The 13,731-nt window shown below is 41.6% G+C and overlaps 1 protein-coding gene across 6 annotated transcripts in view; it reads left to right on the top strand.

Moving 5' to 3' along the window:
- The window catches only part of ZBTB34 (zinc finger and BTB domain containing 34), a 45,522-nt gene extending 32,382 nt beyond the window's left edge, over positions 1-13,140 (top strand). For 4 of the 6 annotated variants that reach the window (XM_047829793.1, XM_047829795.1, XM_047829794.1 and 1 more), the window contains one exon: positions 6,504-13,140. In XM_047829793.1, coding sequence (XP_047685749.1) covers positions 6,504-8,028 — 1,525 coding nt within the window. In that variant the 3' untranslated portion in view covers positions 8,029-13,140. Of the gene's footprint in view, positions 1-11; positions 215-3,749; positions 3,951-6,503 lie in introns of those variants that run through there. The other 2 variants (XM_047829798.1, XM_047829796.1) reach the window with 2 other exon arrangements.
- The last annotated feature ends 591 nt before the right edge of the window (positions 13,141-13,731 follow it).

Raw genomic sequence — 13,731 nt, 5'->3', positions numbered from 1 at the left:
CCCCTAGAAAAAGTCTTTTAGAGCAAACCATGATCACTATGGACCAGGCAGCCACTGTGCTGAGTGCTTCCTGCTTCTACATACTTGTAGTCGTCACCACGAGCTGAACTGCAAGGCAAGGACTGTCATCATCATTCCCATTTTCAAGACAAGAGAACTGACGCTTGAAAAGATTCTAAAGCTCCTTGCCCAGAGTTTTATAGGTGGAAAGCAGGTATCGTTTGAACCCAGATCTCACTTCCGATTCGTGCCCCTGACAGTTCTGTTACGATCTTTTCCTACCTTAAAAACTGGATGAGGCGTCTTAAGTTTTTGAAAAAATGTTACTGGTTTTTAACGACATATTCAGATAGTTTAGAAATGTGTCTAAAAAGATTCATTGAGAGCTGGCAGGGCTCCCAGCTGCCCTGTCCCCCTCCCAGGAGGCGGTAGAGGTTATTGTTGTGGTGCATCCTTCCAGAAGTAGTCTGTGCACATGTACAATGTGTGTATATTGACACAGTGGTGTGTGTCTTTTCACAGCGCTTTGTTCAGACAACACGTATACTCTTGCACACGTCACCCTTTTCCTTGAGCAGTACACCATGGTGATTATTTCATGTCTGAATGAAAAGAGCTTCCTTGTTTGTTATTTTCTGGCTGCATAGTAAGTAGTTTTAAGTGTGGATGTCCCATAAGTTATTAACCACGCTCCTCTTCATGGGCAGGTAGTCTGTTTCTAATCTTTTGTCATTCTGTCCGGTGCTGTAGTCAGTTCCTAGGGCACATGGGGAACGTGCGTTTGTAATTTCGTTGGACATCACTAAAATGTCTCCAGAGTATTTGCTCATTTTACACTCTACCACCAGCATCTGTCAAATTGTCATCTGGCAGGGATTTGGAAATATTTTTAATTTTACTTTTTTTGGTCATTCCAAGTAATAAATGTTCACTGTTAGAAGTTTGGAAAACACGGAAACATGCAAAGAAGAAAGTAAAAACATTTTGAATCTGGGGCGTCTGGGTGGCTCAGTCCGTTAAGTGACTTCTGCTTGGGTCATGAGGTGACTGTTCATGAGATCAAGCCCCGCATAGGGTTTGCTGCTGTCAGTGCAGAGCCTGCTTCAGGTCCTCTGTCCCCCTCTCTCTCTGCCTGTCCCCCACTCATGTGCTCTGTCTCTCAAAAGCAAATAAGCATTTAAAAAACTAACTAAATAAGCCATTTTGAATCTTACATTAATGTATGCATTTTGTATATATCTCAGTATTATTTCTATGTATATTTAATATCTGCATATACATACATAATTTTAGAAATCTCCTACTTTTGTTGTTACCTGTATTCCAACAGCTTTATTGAGGTATAGGTTACATATCCTAGAATTTGGTCATCTTCAGTGTACAATTCAGTGATTTTTAATAAATTTATGACATTGTACAGCTATTACCATAACCCAGTTGTAGACCATTTCCATCACCCGTGAAGATCCCTCCTGCTCACTTGCAGTCGATTTGTTACCTGATTTTTTGCTGTATTATTAAATATTCATTCAGCAGATATTTATTGAGTGTTGAGTGTCTGCTATGTGCCAGGCAGTAATCTGGGTGATAGTTAATAAAAGAGATAAAAATCTTTGCCCTGGTGGAGCTCACATTTTGTAGAGCTACCTTTGTATTCTTCCTTCCCATCAGTTTCATCATGACATAGTATTCAGTACATAGGTGTGCTATACTTTAACAATTCCCAAGAAGTCGGACATTTAGGTTGTTTTCATCATTTTGCTATTGTAATTGAACAGACTTATGGATAAATTCTTGTGCCTGTATCTGTGATTTTTGTTACAACAGAGTGCTGAGTCCAAAGGAATGCCCGTTGTAAAGCTTTTGTTACATGTAGTATATGAGGGCACTGAGCCCTTGTAGCACCGCCAGCTGGGTCATTTTTAAATCTTGCCAATTGAGAAAGTTGTGTCTCATGTTAATCTTTGTTTATCAATGAAGTTGTCAATCGCTTTATCTGTATTTGAAGGCTATTTTAATTTTTTTAAAAGCATCTGTTCATAGTCTTTGCTCATTTTTCAATTGTTATATTTGCTTTTATTGATTTGTAAGAGTTATACTTCTTGGCTGTGTATGCTGTATTTTTCATAATTTGTCTTTTGTTCATTTGGTTTTGGTCAAAAGTTTTTTTAATGTTTAAAATTTATTTTGAGAGGGTGGGGTAGAGAGGGAAGGGCAGAGAGAGAAGAGAGAACCTCAAGCAGGCTCTGCACTGTCAACACAGAGCCCGACACGGGGCTTAAACTCACAAACTGTGAGATCATGACCTGGGCCAAAATCAAGAGTCAGACACTCAACTGACTGAGCCACCCAGGCACCCTCAGAAGGTATTTTTTAGATGTACAAAAATTCTTCTGTAGTTAAATCTGTGTTTCTTCCTCTGGTATCTGTCTTTGTATGTAAGACCTCCTCTAGAAGTTATTTTTGGGTATGTGGTGAGGACGATCTAACTTTATTATTCTATATACATATTATCCAAGCAGCATCTATTTCAAAAATTCTTCCTTTTTCATTGATTGGAAATGGCCCACAGGGCCCATCCTAGCCTAACTTCCCTCCACCTTGACAGCCTCATGTGGCCTCAGTCCTCCCCCTTGCTCGTTGTCCCAGTTGTCCCACATTCTCGAAGGCTTCTTTCCTTCCCGCTCAGGAAGGACGAGTCTCTTTGTGCGTGTCATTCCTTATGTCTGGAAGACTGGACCATTTCCCTGCAGCAGCGCCCCTGCCCAATATGAAAGATCTCGTAGCTCTTGTCACAATTTATAACGAGAATTACAGCTCCCCGGGACCCCTAGTGCCTGGCACATAGAAGGCAGTACATACTTAGAGTGAATGAATTGTAGCCTAATCATACACTTTGACATCTAAATGTTTAGCTGGGGTTTTTGTTGTTGTTGTTTTCTAAAATTTCTTCAGTGTTTATTCTAGATCTACACAGTCCAGTGTGGTAGCCACTGGCCACATGTGGCTATTGAGCACTTAAAATGTGATTATTCCAAATTGAGATGTGCTATAAGTGTAAAATACACATAGATTTCAAAGAGTTAGTATGGAAAAAAAGAATGTAAAATGTCTCATTAATAACTTTCTAATATTTCTTATATGTTGAGAATGTTTTAAATGTTAGGTTAAGTAAAAATGTATAAAATTTAATGTTTATTTTTAAACAGTGTTAACTGCTAGAAAACACTACACATGTGGCTAACCTTATATTTCTGTTGGACAGCAATGTTCTAGATGAATTGTAAAATCATTTTGTGAAGTTACCAAGAATGTTCTTCATTGGGCTGCATTATATTTATAAATTAATTTGGTGGGAAAGTGCCTATAGTATTGCATTTTTCAGAAGCGTGATATGTATCTTCATTTACACATACATATTTTTGTCTTTATCAAAATGTTAGTTTCTTTTTGCAGATCCTGACTATTTTTTGTTTAGCCCCCAGGTATATTATGGTTTCTGTTACTATTGTTGGTTGCAACTTGTCATTATCTTACTTAACTTGTGTTTTATGTACAATAATTTATGAAACGCTCCATTTACTAGATCCTGCCTCTACCAGATTTGTTCCAATGGTTCACTGTGTTTTCTGTGTAAATAGTCCTGTCTGCCTTGAATAGTAATTTCACCTCCTCTTTTCTAATAGCTTCGGGCCTTAATTTTTTCTTGTCTGTTGCTTTGGCTAGAACTTCCAGAACAATGTTAAGAGTAAGAGAAGTGATGGGCAGACAACCTTGTATCCTCCCAGGCACTAATGGGAATGCCTTATGAAAGTGTTTACCAGAGTGTGCACCAGGGAACACTAATTCTTGGGAATATTTACATGTGTACCTTGGGAGAAGAGTTACACGCTAAAATGAGTGTGCAAACCACTGAGTTAAATAGAATTCTTGTCTGCAGGACTTTTCAGGTGGGTTATTATGCTAATACATTTTTTACTTCCTAGGAGGTAGGGATATTGACACCAACTCATGGGCTTGTGTTCTATTGAATATATTTTGGGAAATGCAGGTATAATGTTTTCTTTCTAAGGATGATGGTGCTGTTGGTTGGCAGTAGGTACTGTTTATTATATTAAGAAAGTATATTAAGAAAATACTCTTCGTATTTTTTCCTTACTTTGAAAAGGCATTTAACTTTCTAAAATCCACGTTTGGCATAGTTTTGATTTGGTTGTGTGGTTTTTCCCCCTTTGACTTACTGATGTGGCAGATTATATTTATATATTTCCTAACATGTAGCCATCCTTACGTTTGGTCACAATATATTATTCTTTTAATAGGTTATATTTGCGAGGATTTCCTCGAGGACTTTAAAATCTGTTTACTTAGGTAGGGTTGACACTTGTCTTCTTTATCCTGTTCACCATCTTCTGGTATCAGATTTATGCCATATAAATGGAGATGCTTTAATTTTCTTTTTTTTTTTTTTTTTTTTTTTTTTTTGAGATGCCTTAAGTGTTTTAACATGCATCTAAAACAGTGTGAACGGCCTGAAGATCATTTATGCTTTGGCACTTCTGTTTCTTTTTGTTTAATTCTGCCAATTTATGTTACTCTAAAAATATGTCCTTTCCGTACAGATTTCAAATTGATTTCAGTCATAACTCTAGGATAAATAAGGGCATGGTATTCCTCCTTAACTAAAATGTTTTAACTCAAATTCTGACATGATAAAAAAAAAAAAATCTTGTGTGATCTAGTCAAGCTAACTGGTTGATCCTTTCCTGCGAGAGTCAGATTAAATTGCACGTTGTCGTGTCTTGTTACGGCTATGTGGTTTTTCTCCTTTGACTTATTGATGTGGCAGATTGTATTTATATATTTCCTAACAGGTAGCCATCCTTACATTTGGTCACAATATGTTACTCTTTTAATGAGTTATGTTTCCGAGGATGTCCTTATAATTTTGAAAATTTAAAAAACTTTCTCTATGATAATATGCTGTTCAGTGTTCTTACTTTTTTGCTTTCTTTGGGTTTAACTTGTTCCTTTTCTGACCTCTTCAGTGACTTCATGTATATTTATTATTTGTTGTTTAATGATAAATACTTTTAAGGGGTGCCTGGGTGGCTCAGTCAGTTGAGTGTCCAACCGCATCTCAGGTCATGATCTCATGGTTCGTGAGTTTGAGCCCCGTGTTGGACTCTGCTGACAGCTTGGAGCCTGCTTTGGTTTCTGTGTTTCCTTCTCTCTCTACCCCTCCTCTGCTTGTGCTCTGCCTCTCTATCTCTCTTTCTCTCTCAAAAATAAATAAACATTAAAAAAATAAATAAATAAATTTGGAAACAAAAATGCTAAATACTTTTAAGGCACTGACTTTCCCTGTTAAAATTTGTTGTTTCAAGATCCTCAACACTTTTTCTGAGAAATTTCAAATATACAGAGAAGTTGGATTTTGCAGTAAACACCTGTATACACTCACCATCTATACTCTACGCTTGTTAACATATTACTCTGTTTGCTTTATCACCTATCTATCCATCTCTTTTTTTGGATACATTTTCAAGCAAGCTGAAGACATAAGTAAATTTTATTCCTAAACCCTTCTTGCTGCAGATTTTATGTGAGTTTTCTTTTTTTTCTAAATAGTTTTATTCCTTTGTGATTTTCTCTTTGATTCGGTGCTTATTCAGGAGGTACTTACATTTCAGTTGGTTGGGTTTTTTAAGCACTAAAATATAATTGTTAGATCTGATTTTGTCATATTTTGGTTAGAGTGTACAGCCTGGGCTATGGACACTTAACATGTTTATGAGAGATTTAGTGCTGTGGATTCTTGGCAAGGGTAGCCAGCCTGTCCCAAGGTGTGCCCACCTGCAGTTGGGAGCACTGTTGGACAGCAATATGCTCGCGGTGTGCCCATCACTCTTGTTACTCCTCCTGTCTAAAACTCTTCACTGAAAGGGATTGAGCATTGTTCTGTCCATTACCAATCCAAAAGGATATAAAGGTGTGCAGACCTGAAGGGGAAAAAAGGCACATCAAGACAACAACTCAAATTCTAAACTGAAAAAGGTTTAGCTCCATTTAGTGTATCCAGTGTGCCATCTGCTTGAAAAACACCAATTGGAAACATACAAATGAGGCAGAACATTCTTTACGTGAGTTTGCTTATTTTTTTACAAAGTTTTCCAAATCCTCAGAAGTAAGTGAAACAGGGAAATATTTTTTCTTGAGCTGAGAGGACTTGACATATATAACATGTGATAATTTTGATGAAGATGAATGGTAGGCAGTTGGGGCACTAGGCTGATTGATCTTTAGGTTATCTGACTTTCGGTGAATTAACCAAGACATGAAAGACAGAAAATAAGTAAGAGGAAGAATGCTAAGGCTGACCCTCAGGCGGCATGGTAGCTGCAGTGGTGGTGGTGGTGGTGTTATGTTTGCAAGCTTGTGTTTATGCCGCTTGTACTTAGTGAGGAGTCACTGGTGAATTATGAAACTCTCTCTTTCTGCAGATTACGCTTCATGTCAGTAGAAATGGACAGCAGCAGTTTTATTCAGTTTGATGTGCCCGAGTACAGCAGCACTGTTCTGAGCCAGCTAAACGAACTCCGCCTGCAAGGGAAACTATGTGACATCATTGTCCACATTCAGGGTCAGCCATTCCGAGCCCACAAAGCAGTCCTCGCTGCCAGCTCCCCCTATTTCCGGGACCATTCAGCATTAAGTACCATGAGTGGCTTGTCAATATCTGTGATTAAAAATCCCAATGTGTTTGAACAGTTGCTTTCATTTTGTTACACTGGAAGAATGTCCTTGCAGCTGAAGGATGTTGTCAGTTTTCTGACTGCAGCCAGCTTTCTTCAGATGCAGTGTGTCATTGACAAGTGCACGCAGATCCTGGAGAGCATCCATTCAAAAATCAGCGTTGGAGATGTTGACTCTGTTACTGTTGGTGCTGAGGAGACATCAGAGAGTCGTAATGGAGTTAAGGACAGCAGCTTCTTTGCCAACCCGGTTGAGATCTCCCCTCCATATTGCTCTCAGGTACGGCAGCCCACCACGAGCAGCGATCTTCGGATGGAGACGACGCCCAGCAAAGCTTTGCGCAGCCGCTTACAGGAGGAAGGGCACTCGGACCGAGGGAGCAGCGGGAGCGTTTCCGAGTACGAGATTCAGATAGAGGGGGACCACGAGCAAGGGGACCTGTTGGTGAGGGAGAGCCAGATCACTGAGGTGAAAGTGAAGATGGAGAAGTCTGACCGGCCCAGCTGTTCCGACAGCTCCTCCCTGGGGGACGACGGGTACCACACAGAGATGGTGGATGGGGAACAAGTTGTGGCAGTGAACGTGGGGTCCTACGGTTCTGTGCTGCAGCACGCATATTCCTACTCCCAAGCGGCCTCACAGCCAACCAGCGTATCCGAAGCTTTTGGAAGTTTGAGTAATTCCAGCCCGTCCAGATCCATGCTGAGCTGTTTCCGAGGAGGGCGTGCTCGCCAAAAGCGGGCTTTGTCTGTCCATCTGCACAGTGATCTACAGGGCTTGGTGCAGGGTTCTGACAGTGAAGCGATGATGAATAACCCCGGGTATGAGAGCAGCCCCCGGGAGAGGAGTGCAAGAGGGCACTGGTACCCGTACAATGAGAGGCTGATCTGCATTTACTGTGGAAAGTCCTTCAACCAGAAGGGAAGCCTCGACAGGCACATGAGGCTCCATATGGGAATCACCCCCTTTGTGTGCAAGTTCTGCGGGAAGAAGTACACACGTAAGGACCAACTGGAGTACCACATCCGGGGTCATACTGATGACAAACCATTCCGCTGTGAGATCTGCGGCAAGTGCTTTCCATTCCAAGGTACCCTCAACCAGCACCTGCGGAAAAACCACCCTGGTGTAGCCGAAGTCAGGAGTCGCATCGAGTCCCCCGAGAGAACAGACGTGTATGTGGAACAGAAACTAGAAAATGATGCGTCGGCCTCAGAGATGGGCCTAGATTCCCGGATGGAAATTCACACAGTGTCTGATGCTCCTGATTAAGATGGTAACGAAGTGCACCCAAACAAAGCACATTAATCAATGCATATTTGTGATTTGCTTTGTTGTAATCTTTGGTTTTCCCAACCATCTGGAAATCTCTCCGTCTCTTGGCAGTTTTTCTAAGGTTTCTGGAAGGAACACTTCATTGTGTTTATCCTTTCCCCCGCCCTCCCTCTCCCAAGGAGCTCAAAGCATGAAGGGCAACGTATCCAGGGAAAACACAGGCTGACAGTATTCCTCTTTGGCTGAACTCTTAATCCCAAATCTGCCAGTGATTTAGCTATGCCAACTGGTTGACCCTACATTCTCTGCCAAGAGGCATACTCTCTCGTTGTGTGCACTGGCACCAGTGCGTTTCCACGGAGAGAGACTAGGATGCCGTCAGCTGATACAAATGGGTAACCTTTTCTAATTTAAAATTACTTTTAAGGGGTAGTTAGACAATTTATATATATATATAATAAAGCGATTATTATATATATAGTATATATACATTCTCAAATTTGATTTTATTCTGGTTGAGGTGAATGTAAGAGGAATATATAATTTAATACAATGTGAACAGGGCTTTTGACTCTGTCTCGTCCCCACCCAATGTTAGGGTTTTGCCCCTTTATTTCCCTTACGAAAGAATGTTAATAGGTTTTCATATATATAATTCATTGTGTCCAAAAGCAAGCAAAGCAAATCACAGTGTTCATAGCTCTGCTTCCTAACAAGTACATAAACCAAATGCCATAAAATGTATTCAACTCTAGTTGGAAACCGTTTGGAATTTTTGTTCGTTGTCCAGTAGGTAAGCTGGATGACCCGTGGTGCTGACCTTTTTACATATTGTAGTGTTATATTAGCCAGCCCCAAAGGAGCAGTGGTTTTCAATGTTTTTACTGGCCTACGAATCTACCTTCATTCCGTACTGTAGAAACACACCAGGTAACTAAATCGAATCACTCTACCATGAGTTAGTACTCACACTAAAGGAAAGGGATTTGTAGTTCTGTCTACAAAATTCTCCAAGCAGTGTTGTGGGTTTTTTTTTTTTTTCCTCTTTTCAAACAGCTAGTTCAGGTGCACAGCAACTTTTTCTACATGCAGTTCCCAGGGAAACTGCAGAACTTGGAATTTGTACTTTTTGTAAAGATATACTCTATGGGAATTGCAAGCAATATATCTATCTTAGTATTGTGTGTGCTAACGAGAGCCTCAGTGGCTCCCCCACTCTCAGTGTTTCCTGCTTAAAGAAACCAACAGTCAAAAAGCCCTCTAAGATACTCTGTGTGTCACCAAATCTGTGTGTGTCACCATTTTTTGGGTCACGTGGTGCTATTTTTATGTTATGTATCTTTTAGGTCAGTATAGTTGTAGAAAATGTGAAATCTAACGGTAATAGTGAATTACAATTTTTTTTCTCCTCTCCTGAGTTTCTAGCTTGAAAAGAGACCTCAAAAGCATGTGCTTGCTGGCAAACACATTACTGTCTCAAAACATACCTGAGTCCTATTTGAAAAATGTCTTGTCAGTACTTTCGAAGTGTCTTCAGCTCTGTAGTTTGTTTACCCGTCTGCTTCTAGTAAACAAAACAGGCTCTACGAGTTCGCTTTGGTACTGTGCACCCTGACAGAGTACTTTCGGAAGCAATTTGACGGTGAGTTTGTGCTGCGGGCCGCCCTGCCCGTAGGATGTCAGCGCTCCAGACTCCCTGCTGGAGAACCTTGGCTCTGAAGCCCGCAGCCAGTACGTCTCCCCAGGAGAACGGCACAAACCACCCAAAAGAAAAATAGGCATAAAAAGACACAACTCGAGAGGCTTAGGAGTTGAAGGAGTACAGAAATGGACGTTTGCTGGTTTTCCATGCTTTTTTGGCTCTTAAGATACCAAGAATGGTGGGAGGTAGGGGGTGTTCGGGGGAGGTTTTGGGGGTTTTTGTTTTTGTTGTTCGTTTTCGTTGTTTGTTTTGTTTTGTTTTGTTTTGTTGAGAAAAGAAAATCATTCGGGCCCTTGTGTGTGCTCAGCCCCCGGGGGTGGTCGCTGTGCGGTAGCTCGTCTCTAGCACACAGGATCTGCCTGTTCCCGCGTGAACGGCTGCGCCACACATCAGTGTTACTACGTACAGATGACACTCTAGTCCTGCTGCTCCCGAGGAGCGGCGTTTGCTAAATCGGGTATATAGTATGCCTTTTCCTGTCAAACTGCCTAAGTAAGGGGTGCGCGCTCTCCCTGAAGCACTCGCTCAACTCCTGTCAAAGCTGCGTGCCTCAAGGGGAGGCCGGACCCCCAGTGTTTACCCACTTAAATATGTTCTGGGGTTTCAGGTAAACGTTTGTGATTTTTTTTTTTTCCTTACACGAATACGTTGGGTTTTGATTTTTCTTTTAAGAATTAAATGCAAAAAATTTGTGTGGTGGTAACAAGTTAAGTTCGTGACAAGAAACGCCCAAATGGAGGACATGAGAGGTCAGGCTCAGGGAAGGAACACCTCCTTTTCACTCAGGCTTGGGGCCTTCCGAGAGGTTTCCAGAGCATTCCGCGATAGATGAGACAAGTCAGGAGGGGAGAGCACTTGGGGCAGGTACCTCGAATATCCTGGTTCTTGTCACCGTTGTCAGTCTTAACCTTATTTACATGGAGTTCTTTGTATTTGTCAATTTGTTTCACTGGTTTGAGTTTACCAAAGAGTGACTTATCCAAAATTGTCTTTGACAAAACTATACATTGCTTTGATTGTACAGTTCAGGTTCAACCATTGTAATGGGACTGTTAAGGGGCAGAAAATTGATTGAGTTTCTCTCTAAGAACCATGATTCCGCATTTTGCAAGTTCCACTTGCTCCCATTCATGTTGCTAACACTTTACCCTTTCCACTGCTAGCAGTGTTAAGAATGAATTCTCAAGCCATAACCCAGTACTGTAAGGTTCCACAGGGCTTCGAGGAGGCAGCGCGTAGGCCAGCACCGAGCTGGGTAGCCTCTCTGAGCGAGCACGCTGTCGTGTTTCTCGGCGTGCGTGGCGGGTGGAAGGTTAACTCCATTCAGATCGGGCAGCAGCAATCAATTGTGCCTTGTCACAGGAGGATGTGCCAGGAGGATTAACATGGCCACAGAACAGAAACGTTCTCTCCCCGAAGTTCCCTCCACGTCTCCGCAGACGAAGTACGCTGTGTAACTCAGAGCAACTCTTTTTTTTGGAAAGCAAAGTCCCTATCTCTGTACAGGTTTAGGTTAGATGTTTCGTTTCTAACAGATGCAAAAACCAATTCAGATAAAAGCGATCTGTGAAGAAATCTTTTACAGCAAAACATATCCTGAATTCATACAGGTCTGTTCATAATTGAGTCTCTCCTTGAGCTACCTTTTCAAATACGTAGACAATGTGAAGACAGTGACAGCGTCCTTTTTTCTATAGGTGTTTAACCTGCTATTACAAACTGTGAAAACAAAGAATTTTATACTTTACTAACGTTTGTGGGTTTTAAACAGTTCCTTTCGTTCTGATCAGTTCTTTCCCCTCTAATTTCTACTAAAGCTGTAAATACATTTAGAAATTATATTTGTAAATACAGCACACGAAGACAAGTTCATTTTTTGGTTAGCGGAAAGCCTCCCAATTGGCTCTGCTTTGGCAGTTTTGGTTTCGTGTGTGTGTGCGCGCGTGTGTGTGTGTGTGTGTGTGTGTGTGTGTATGGTTGGTTTTGTTGTGTGTGTGTTTGTGTGTTTTGGTTTTTTTTTTTAATACAGCAGAAAGGATACTGTCGGTTCACTGTTAAGCAGAATATACTGTAGAACTAAATCGAAAAATTTTCAATCTTCCAGAGCATGAGTAGATGTCTTTTCTCATGACAGCAGTTATAACCAAGTCTTTGTTTCTCCCTTAGCCCAGACCATAGGCCTGCATATGTTCGTGTGCGGTTTTGTTTTTACTTTTATTTTGACGGCCTAGACTCTAGGAAGAATTGGCAGGAACACAAAACAAGGGCTGGGGGTGGGGGTGGGGGTGGGAATCATCTCTGTGAATGAGCTTTACTTTCAAGAAATCAATGTATTTTATTTTAACAACTTTTTCTATTAGTTACTGTGATTTTTGTTGTTGTCTTTGTTATTGTTAAATTCTGTAATGGTTTCCTGTGAAGCCTCCACTGAAAGGGACTCAAATATGCAACACCTAAACTATTTTCCAAGGGCACATGCCCCTTGAATGGTGCTTCTAGACTGGTCAGGGTTATTTATTAAATTTTATATATGAAAGTATTGGGGAATTATGTAAATTCTTTATATGGAACTATCTAGTTCATAAATCATAGATTTCATATTACTCAGTGCAACTGAACTGAACGTTCAGAAGAGTCATTCACATTGTTCCAAATTTGTAATGGTTGTCACACGCCACACACGTCTTCTTCAGTAAGTGCCAGAGCGTTCCCACTGTTTCTGCCCAGTGCCCGACTTCTCTGCCCGGAAGAGGACCTTGTTTCCCCCGGTTCCCCTCTGGGGCTGGCACAGACAGGGAGGGCTACCCTAGTTCTGGCTCCAGCCCTGGAGTAAGCCTTGCAGCAGATTCAGTAACCAGACCTCTTGCTGCCCCTCGGTGACGAGTATGCTGTGAATTCAACCTTTGGACTTGCCACCCAAGCCCTTGGTTGCTGCCCTGACTATATAGTAAGAGGTAAACTTACCTGGTTTCTTTGAGAATGACCATTTTCCTAATGTGAAAACCATCTCTCTCACCACTTTTATTAGTAGGGCTAACATTTTTTTCCGTTATAAATGGTTGAGCAATTTGAATGACTTAACACAGTGTCATTATCTTGCAATATAAACTGGTAACCTCACAAGTCCACACTTCATCGCCATATGAAGTAAATGAAGCTAGCTAAGCGGATGCTGTATCAACTAGTAACTTGCCATTAAGGATTATTTTATAGCATGAATTTAAGACTATTTATTCAAATGATATTTTACTCTTGTATTCATTTTGTTTTAGATTTGTGACATGAATATTTCAGTGCTGCTTAATTTTGTTCTGAATTCTCGTTTCTTGCTTGTAAATGGCTTTTTTATGGTATAAAGTCAATGGAAATTGCTGTTTGTAAATAAAAATGCTGCTAGAGCAAATGTGCTGTGGCCTCCCTCTGCATTTGCCCCTCCGGCCTCCGAGAGTCCCGCTGGCTCTGCCGACGTCTGCCGTGGCATAATTTCTGTAACCGCTGCTTTTGAGAGGTTGGGATTTCACAAGAAGCTCTTGTGCCACCGCGGTGCTGCGAAGAGGAGAAAGAAGTAGGTGTATTTCTATATACCTCTCTCTCTCTCGTGTGGTGAAGACTGATTGTCGGGGGCCGCTGTGTGCGCCCGGTCTCCCCTAGAACGAATCGCTGGTGACTCCTGTGCCCACGTGCCTGCGGAAGCACCCCTTTGGCTCCCCGGGATGTGCCCTGTTCACTCCCGCCGCAGAGCGTGGAGCCGTACGCGTGGTTTCCGCTGCTTCCAGTCGTCTTCTCCCTGCCAGCCAGTTAACTCGTCCTCAGATTTCAGCTCAGGCCTCCTTCCGTCAGGGAACCCTTCCTACGGTCAGGCCCCTTTCCCACTTCCTCCTGCCCTTCAGAGTATGTATTTCTCGTGCGCGCGCGCGTGCGTGTGTCCATCGTTTATTTACATTCTAGTTAGTTAGCATATAGTATAATACTGGTTCTAGGAGTAGAATTTAGTGATT

Source organism: Prionailurus viverrinus, chromosome D4 (assembly GCF_022837055.1).
Source record: "Prionailurus viverrinus isolate Anna chromosome D4, UM_Priviv_1.0, whole genome shotgun sequence".
Lineage (NCBI taxonomy): Eukaryota > Metazoa > Chordata > Mammalia > Carnivora > Felidae > Prionailurus > Prionailurus viverrinus.
The sequence above is the reverse complement of the archived record's forward strand: the minus strand, read 5'-3'. Positions and strand labels throughout refer to the sequence as shown.